The 9,782-nt window shown below is 37.7% G+C and overlaps 1 protein-coding gene across 1 annotated transcript; it reads right to left on the bottom strand.

The window, feature by feature from the left end:
- Positions 1 to 1,100: 1,100 nt before the first annotated feature.
- LOC107854726 lies at positions 1,101 to 8,288 on the bottom strand. Its single transcript, XM_047396534.1, has 2 exons — positions 8,005 to 8,288; positions 1,101 to 1,362 (listed from the first exon to the last, which is right to left on the bottom strand). The coding sequence occupies exons 1-2, from the start codon at positions 8,286 to 8,288 to the stop codon at positions 1,101 to 1,103; spliced, it is 546 nt and encodes a 181-aa protein (XP_047252490.1).
- Between the last annotated feature and the right edge of the window lie 1,494 nt (positions 8,289 to 9,782).

Here is a 9,782-nt window from a genome sequence, read left to right as displayed (position 1 = left end):
CCCTATTGCAGTATGTATGAGGTTAAAATCTGCCTAGAAATACGTGGCACAGTGAAAAAAGACAGCTTAAGGGTCCGTTGTAACGATGAGTGCGGAACCTACGAGAAGCCTCTCTCGAGTTAACTACAACAGAAACAAACTCTCATAAGAGAAAAGAACTTAGCTGCTCACCTTTTCCTGTGATGTGGCGCAAGGGACAAATGAAAGACAAATGTGTCAGACTGTTCAGATGCATGGACGAACTCATACAGAGCCGAGCATTGCAGGAATATTAGATGGTTCACTAACTAATAGAAAATGTGGAACACCTGCATAGGTTTTAGTTCTCTAGGGATTTGTTGTCAACGTCCAATTGGCAAAGGCCCAGTGTCGTATTACTATAAATAGCCACTCTTCCTCTCTTGTAAAAGGATCGGATCACTCACTCTCTTGCTCAAAACAATGATTTTACTTGGCCTTCAAGCGTTTTTATTATTCTTTTTAGTCTATCTAGCTAGTGTCTGCCTTGCTTCGCTAACAGTTTAGATAGCGCAGATTAGACCTCGATCGAGCTCATATCTGAAATGAGCTAGCCTAAATTTATTTGTTTTACTTTGTTTATCTCATTTACTTTATATTTCATTGATTTCTTTCATCACCTAGTAATCAAGTTGCTAGTAAATCGGATAAAAAACAAGGTCAAATACTCTTGACTAACTTACAAAGTTAGTCATACCAAATTCACAATAAAACAGAGTTCCCATAACCACACACTCAAATTCTAAAGTTTATATAATGAAGAATTTGATCCTAAATCCGCATTTATTTCATGAACCTTCTCTCAAATCTAAGCAACATAGCCCTTTAATAATTTAGACACGTGACATAAATTCAAATTAATCAGATTGACTTCAAATGCTCGATGATTAGTCAAACAAACAAACAAATAGAAGAAAAAAAAAACCTCTGATCATATATAATTATTGAAACAAAAGAAAATATGAACATTAATCAATGCAGGTCCTTTTCAACATGGAAAGAAAGAACAAATGAAAAACAATTAAAGTAAAAATGAAAAAACAATTAATGTAAGTCCAAAAAAACCCAAAACAAAATCTAATTTATTGTGCACTAGACTTACCAGTATCATCAACTTCAACTTTATTTTCCACAAAATAATTATTTCTTTTAGTATACCAAAATATAATCTTGTAACTAATTCTACTACTCACATCAACTCTAAAACTTGCTTTAGATCCATTAGAAACAGCCTTAATTCCATCATCCCATGGCATATTATGTGTCTCAATCATGCCACCTTTAAAAACTTCTTTATATTTACCTTGTTTAAATCCATTAAATGTATAATTACCAATAGGGTAACTTGTATTTGTACTAAGGTGGAGGAGAGAGAGAGTCTTCCTTCTCTCTAAATTACAACAACTCACACGAGTGACGAGCACATACCATGAATGACCTAACCAGACCCACCCCTACCCCACCGGAACCACCAAATAAGGAGGAATGCCTTATGGTGATCGAGCCAAGTGTCAAGGTGTCCTACAAAGACATTGTTAAAGAAAATATTTCCAACTCAGCACCCTACTCCTTCCAATTCCAAGGTGAAAAAACCTTGGATACTCCGCATGAATCTGAATCGGGGAATAAGGTTATACTAATGCCAAAGGATAAAGCTAGGATCTACCGTCCATGGCGATTCTCAGTTATAATTAAAGTAGTGGGGAAAAGATTTAATCATCACTACTTAAAGACTAAACTCACAGAGCTATGGAAGATCCAGGAAGGGTTCGCCCTAATCGATCTTGGATTGGAATTCTACACTATCAAATTCAACAGTGAAGAATACCAAATGCGAGCTCTACATAAGTGTCCCTGGTTCATTGCAGGTGCGTACATCTCCATGCGCAATTGGGAACTCAACTTCGTGCCATCGGAAACTAAGATCCAGAGTACGGTGATTTGGATCCGATTACCTCACTTACTGACAAAATTCTACGATGTTGGGATCTTGGAGAAGGTAGGGTAGAAGATAGGGACTCTTGTTAAGATAGATACATGTACATCGACAACATTATGGGGACGGTACGTAAGGATTTGTGTACAAATTCCTCTAGAGACGCAAATCCAAACATCAGTTATAATTGGGAGTCACCAACAAGACCTACTCTACGAAGGTGACGACTTTCTGTTCAAGGTATGTGGAAAATTAGGGCACACCATCTCTCAGTGCAAACTCATCCCCCCCAAAAGAACTCAGGTGACCAACTCCAACACACCGACAGATACCTCAACACTAGATTCGAAGCAAAAATGACAAACTGTCGTCTTTAAGAAAAAAAGGTACCAGGAATAAAGATCGGAAATATGCCATAGGACAGGACTACACAGGTAAGTCCTCTTCTCCCAATCCATTATGCCCACCAGATCTACGACAACAATGGGTGGCGGGAAGGCTATGGTACACGCTTCATCCAACCCTAAGGATCTGGGTCGGGTCAAGGACAAGGTCAATGTTGGTCTAGACCAACTTGGGCCCAGCAAATCTTTACCGAAGGCCCTACCTTCAATTGGGGAAGCCAAGTCTAACTCAAGGCCGAATACCCTCTTTCCCAACATTTGGAACTCTAATTATATTGGGGAGTCATCCCAAAGTAAAAAAAACAGATAAGGAACCTGGTTTCCATAAAAAAGGTTTGACTAATGAGTCCCTGACAACCATTTCTTGGAATTTGAGAAAAAACTGCTCCACCACTAGCAACTTGACGGCTCCCTCCTCAAAAAACTCAAAACTCTCGCCTAGTCAACTCATAGACACTGATATGACTGATAGTGATGAGTATGCTGTGAAAGTAAATAATCTTACCCATTCTTCCAAGCTCACTGATATTATCAGTAAAAGCCATAACCATCAGTCCATCGACCAACTCTCCTCTGCAGAGCATAGTGACACCCTAAATACACCAAATACAGAGGACTTAGCACCCATAACATTCACCACGGTGCCACTACTAGTGGATCATTAGCCATCATCTTGGCTGGAAATGGGCCTTCTAGAACTAGTGATTCCTCTAAACCTGGAATGGCAAGGACAGAAACTCCAAATTATTATCCAGAACCCCTATTACTTGGCATAACTGATAATGGAGGGGATGACCCAAGGCCTTCAGAACTTTGGCCACAACATCTGGATGACAGCTCTGCTAAAGCTAATCAATCAAACATCAATGGGGTCCCTCACCCCGAAAATGCTGAGTGCAGAAATGGCTCTCACAAGCCAATCATTCCCATTCTGCCTACAAAAAAAGATGGACCTACTGGAGAGGCAGCCTCTTTTTGTACTGATCTCTGGAGATTATCCTCCCCAGACCCTATCATCAGTACTCTCTCTAAATATCTCCACAAGAACCCCCAAATAGAGATTTTGGAAAGACAAAAAACCATGGATACTATAAGAGAGGGAAATCATGAACTGAAAAACATACTGGCTTCTCTGAGAGCCCCAAGAACCGAAGCAATAACCCTAGAAAGGCCACTTTATCTCATATTCAAGGATGTGATAAGCAAGATAGTTATCATCCTTATTCCTCAGGATATCACTCTACTAGACTTGGAAATAGTGCCACCAAACCCAGCCATAGACAACTTTTATAAGACCAAAATGTCAGTTTTCTCCCAAAAAAGAAAAAGGATGGAAGTCTCAACCATGATCAACCTAGAAGGGAAGGGCAAGGGAATCATATAAGATATATAAAATCCACTGACACCATCAATGTCAATGATGAATTGCATAATATGGAACACTAGGGGGTCCAATGGTGCCGAATTTAAAAGGCATTGTAAGGCAATAGTGGAAATGCATAAACCCTCTGTCCTTGCTCTACTTGAAACTAGAATGAGTGACCACAATAACCTTACTGAGGATTTAGGTTTTACTAGAAAAATCCAATATTCTTCTCTGAGAAGGTCTGGTGGACTAGTCATTATGTGGAATGAAAACAACCTGGCCATAAATGACATCAACATCACTTCTCAGGGAATCCACATTACTGTTCAGGTTCGCAATCCTTCCTCTTATTGGTTTTTTAGTGTTGTTTATGCCAGCAACTGGTTTGAAGCTAGGAAGATTTATGGTCTCAGCTTTGTTGTTTTGCAGAAACTATCCAATCTTATCCTAATAATGCTTGGCTAGTGGGTGGGGACTTTAATAAAATTCTTAAATCTTCTAATAAATTTGACGGGAAGCCCATCAATAACAATAGGTTTAGCCACTTCTAGGAGTGCATAAACCAAAGTGTCCTTATAGACCTGGGGTTCAAGGGCAGTAAGTACACTTGGTCTAACAGGAGGTATAAAAATAAGAATGCTCTAATTCTTGAAAGGTTAGATAGATGTCTAACCAATGATTCTTGGATTAAGTTATTCCCTGAAGCTTCTATCACCCACCTCCCCAGAAGCCACTCTGATCTCTCCCCATTGCTCATTAATCTCTATAGGAATCACCTAAATCCCATCAAGCCCTTTAGGATGGAGACCATGTGGTGCTCCCACCCAACTTTTCCTTTGATAGTCAAGAACTCCTTTGATTCTGAACTTGGGCTAACTTAGGCAATCTCCTTTTTTGAATCTAAAATTACCATTTGGAACAAAGAAACTTTTGGTAACATATTCCATAAGAAAAATAAAATCTTGGCAAGGCTGGATGGCATCCAAAAAACTAATGTTTATCCCCATAGATCCTATCTTTATAACCTTGAAAATCATCTTTGTAGGGAGTATAGTGATATTTTAAGGCATGAGCAGGAATTCTGGAAATTGAAATCCATGATAACCTGACTCACTGAAGGGGATAGCAACACAAATTTCTTCTAAACCTCTACTCTTAACAAAAGAAAGAAGAACAAGATTACCTCCCTAAAAGATGACCTAGGTAACTGGTTCTACTCATATGATGAGGTACTGAGCTGTATCACCGACTTCTACTCTAAGTTGTATTCCACAAACCACTCCTTATCCCCTCTCAACTACCAGTTAAACCCCTTCTCTAAAGGCTTCATCAGCTAAGAGGACCACCCAATGCTGAAAGCCATTACTAAGCTTGAAGAGATTAAGCAAGTTGTATTCCCTTTTAAACCCACCAACGCTCCGGGGCCTGATGGTATTTACCTATTAATCTACCAAAGGTATTGGGATATCATTGGAACATCAGTGGTAGAATTTTGCAAGAACACCTTCTCTACAAGTGCTATGGAGAGAAAAGTAAACTCTACCTACCTTTGCCTTATTTCTAAATGTCCAAATGTTATTAATCTTAGGAATTTTAGGCCAATAGGTCTCTGTAACACTCAATACAAAATTGTCACCAAGATCTTAGTGAATAGGCTCACACCCCACCTTACAAACATTATCTTCCTTAGCCAATCAAACTTTCTTTCAAACATAAGAGCTGCTGATAATGCCATCATAGTTCAAGAATACATCAGTCACTTTGTAAAAATAAAAGGCAAAAAAGCCAACATGATTCTCCAAATTGACCTTGAAAAGGCTTTTGACAGAATTGAATGGTCTTTTATTAGGCAAACCCTCCACTTCTTCAACTTGCCTGATAAAATGATGAAGCTTATCTTGTCTTGCATCACTACTTCCTTAATCTCTATCTTAGTAAATGCAGGGAAAACTAATTACTTTTCTCCTACCAAGGGTATTAGACAAGGGGACCCCATCTCACCCTACATATTCATTATGTGCATGGAGCTTCTTTCCAGAAAAATTGATCATGAGTTTGACACTCTCAACTGGACTCCCATATCATTAGTCCAAAAGGTCCTAAAATGTCCCACCTTTTTTTTGCTGATGACTTAACTCTCTTTCCTAGAGCTGATACCACTAACTGCCAAACTATCATGAATACTCTTATGAGCTTTAGCCATCACTTAGGCCAAAAATTCAACCCCTCCAAGTCTAAGGTTCTTTTCTCCCATAACTGTAATATTGATCAAAGAAATCTCCTAGCCTAGATGCTTAACATTAAGGCGAAGGTCGACTTTGGGAAGTACTTAGGCTTCCTCATCTTCCACCATAAACCAAGTGATAAAGACTTTCAGTTCATTCTGGATAACCTTAACTCTAAACTTGTTGGATGGAAAACTAAGTTTTTAATCATGGCAGGCAGAACCATCCTAGCCAAAAGCTCCCTGAATAGCATGCCCAATTATGTAATGCAGTTCATTAATATCCCCAAGAAAACCCAAGAGAACATTGATAAAATACAAAGGGAATATATTTGGGGATCTACTAATGAAAAGAGAAAGATGCACCTAATCTCTTGGGATATAGTCACCCTCCCAAAAAGGGAAGGGGGACTAGGCATCCAAAAGGCTAGCATAAAAAATGATTCCATGCTAATGAGCCTTGCTTGGAGATTCATGCACAATCCCTCCAATCTTTTGGTAAGGGTTCTTAGTGCAAAATACAACATCAAGGAAGCCAAAAGAACTCAGCACATCTCTAGAATTGGGAAAAACATCTTCAAAGGCTGGCATGATTGCAAAGATGCCATAACTTGGTCAGTTAGGAATGGTAAAAGTGTCAACCTTTGGCTAGATAGATGGATTCCCAACACCCTACCCCTGAGAAACATCCTCTATGGCCCTCTTAACCAACTCGATTAGGATGTTAAGCTTTCTGAGGTCAGGAATAATAATACCAAAAAACTGCAGAAGCTTTCCTTTATCATTCCTGAGGATATCCAGAACCATATTTCAAACTTCTTCTTTCCTAGCTATAGAATCCCTCGGGATATTCCAAGGTGGAGGCTAAAGGGTAACGACCTCTTTTCTGTTAGCAGTGCCTATCTTTCCTTAGCCACTAGGAAAAAAAAGAACCAGCAAGACCTTACCTTTAATTTTAGTTGGATTTGGAAACTTAGCACTCCCAACAAGATAAAAAATTTCTTGTGTCTTCTTCAGCACAAGAGGCTACCCACAAACCTTTACCTTTCAAAATTGAAATCCCTCCCAGTTGCCAAACATGCTAGACAGGCCTAGAAGATATTAGCCACATTTTCTCTAAATGCCCCCTAACATTGGGGCCCTGGGAAGACCTCATTAAAAGGTCTACCAATAATCCCAATATGAACATCTCCAGTTTCACCAACACCAACTGGTTAAATGCCTGGAAAAAAATTAAGAACCAAGCCTTTAATAACCTCCTTCTTTGGTTCGAGCTTCTGTCTTTCTGTCTCTGGAGTATTTGGAAGAATAGGAATCATAATACTTTTAATCAGTCTAACCACAAAGCTTCCTTTTAACAGGCCTACTCTGAAACTATTGAATACATTTATCTCAAATACTCCAATCTAAAGACTAGACACATCCAACACATTCACATCAAATGGAAAGCCCCACCAAGAGGCAACTACAAGCTTAATGTAGATGGTTCTTGCTGCGGAACCCAGAGAAGGGAGGCATCGGACGGGTAGTCAGGAACCACAATGGGGATTGGGTATTGGGGTTCAGTAAAAGTTGACTCAATGGAACAAACAATCAAATGGAGTTACTAGCGTTGCTAGAAGGACTCTGAAGGATAGAAGTGCATAACTTTACTCTTGTTGAAATAGTTACGGACTCTATGGAAGCCATTAACATGCTTAAAGAAGGTAACCAACTCTATGATGAATCATTGATGAATGCAGGTACAGGTTAAGACGACTGGGATGCCCAGTGGTTCAGCATGGCTTTAGGGAGCAAAACATGATGGCGGATGCACTAGCCAAGTATGGATATACGTCACCAAACTCTACGCATATCGGATTTTTGTCAGTTTCTCCAATGTGTGCTCGACAAACTCTGTGGGCAGACATGTTAGGAAGTACTTTTGTTTGAAGTGTTAGAAGCACCAGTTATAATTCTTTAGATCAAAACCAGCTATGTTTTGCTATTAATCCATGCTGAGAACTGGAAATGTAACTATAACCAACTATTATTACTTTAATGCAATTCTGCTCACCAAAAAAGAAAACTTGTATTCTTACCATAGTAAAAATTAAGTATAATGTCATCATAACGAACAGACTGGTTCATTCGGTTCCTCAAATTGAGTATAAACGATACATGATTGTCACGTCTCGCGATATTATTGTTGGAGTTGACTGATTTATCAAGGCCTCGCACGTAAACATCTCTGATGGAACATTTAGGCTTCCTCGTAAGTAGACTTAGCCATGCGATCAAAGCTAGGACTCCTAAAATGATCACTGTGAACGTGACGCAACGACAAACGCAATTTGACATGTTGGAAAGTCAAAGAGATGAATTCAAAATTTGAACTTTAACAGATTGATGGAGAACTCTGTTGATGTTTCATAAGAATCAACAATGAAAAAAGAGATGGAAATGAGAGTAAAGAAAAGTGATAGAACAATTTTTTTTTGATGAAGTGTGTGTATTTCTTGGGGTTAACTTTTGTGGTTTTTAAAAGACATTGAATCTCAACAAGTGATGGGTACTTTTCTTTTTTTTAGACACTAGGTCAATGACTTCTCTACTTTGCCCCTCATATTGTGGTCTTTTTTCCTTTCTTGTCCTTATAGACAAGTTAGATGGTTGGGTCCAAGTGAAAATTCTTGGAACATGTGCTTCATAATTTTTTTAGAAAACTAAATGCCTTTTTGATTTATTTGTTGATATTTGGTGCTTAAGGAAAAAAAATAACATTTGAAAAGTGTTATATATATAATCTGGACATATATTTCGAGGTGTGATGAGAAGCGAGATTGAAAAGACACAAATTTTTTCCCTATACACACTAAGAAAGCTAAGTGATGTGGAAGTGAAGATGGTGACAATTGCAGAGTACGATAAAATTGCAGGTAAAATTTGAAGTTTATGAATAAAGAATTTTAATTCTTTAAAATTTTTAATACAAAATAACATAATAATTTATTTTTGTACCTATTTAATGAATTTATTAAATCAAATAGAGAAGATTTGAATAAAAACCATTAAATTCAATCAAATTAAATTATAATCGAAGCGCTACCTCCTTTTGATTACGAATTTTACAGAACCTAATAATTTTGCCTTAAAAAGCATATAGAAAATGAAATAGGAGTTAACAAAATCTTAAATTTGACCAATATGGTTGTGATGTAGTAGTAGGACTATTTCACCCTTAATCAGAGGTAATAAGCTTTGCAACATACGATCTGAACTAATCGAGATTTCAATACATATATTGAACATCGATGGAAAACAAAACAAAAAAAAACTTGGGACAAATTTAAGTCTGATTCTGATGGCAAAGCACTAGCTGTTTACTTACAATTACTTGGAAGATTCTCTTATTTATAAGCAGCTCAAGCAGGCACGAGGTCGACATGCCTGCTTGTGTTGCCTGCTTCAGCTGCTTCAGTCATAATTTTACTGTATCACCCCTAATTAATTATTATAAGTCATTTACATATTAAAAAAAATTTAATAATATTTAAAAAAAATACGCAAAATAGACATTTCCGACATGTCTGCTTCAACTGTTTCAATCGTAATTTTACTATATTACCCTTAATTAATTATTATAAGTCATTTAAATATTAAAATAATATTTAATAGAAAAGGTAAAATAGCCATTAAATAATAAATTAACTCTTGATGTTTTAAATTAACTTAAAGTCTATATGAGGCCCGTTTATTTTTTTTTTCATAAGTATTTTTTAGAGAAAATGCTCTATTTCATCCTTGAACTATACCCGAAACGGCTGAGACACACCTCAACTTAAAGGAGGTCCT

This window comes from Capsicum annuum, chromosome 1 (genome assembly GCF_002878395.1).
Source record: "Capsicum annuum cultivar UCD-10X-F1 chromosome 1, UCD10Xv1.1, whole genome shotgun sequence".
Lineage (NCBI taxonomy): Eukaryota > Viridiplantae > Streptophyta > Magnoliopsida > Solanales > Solanaceae > Capsicum > Capsicum annuum.
This window is presented reverse-complemented; position numbering and strand designations above follow the sequence as displayed.

Coding starts and splice junctions, on each gene's coding strand:
- LOC107854726 (XM_047396534.1), bottom strand. CDS start 8,288: ATGTCAAATTGCGTTTGTCGTTGCGTCACGTTCACAGTGATCATTTTA. Junction 1,363..8,004: donor AATACAAGTTTTCTTTTTTG/GTGAGCAGAATT, acceptor TACAAATACAAG/TTACCCTATTGGTAATTATA.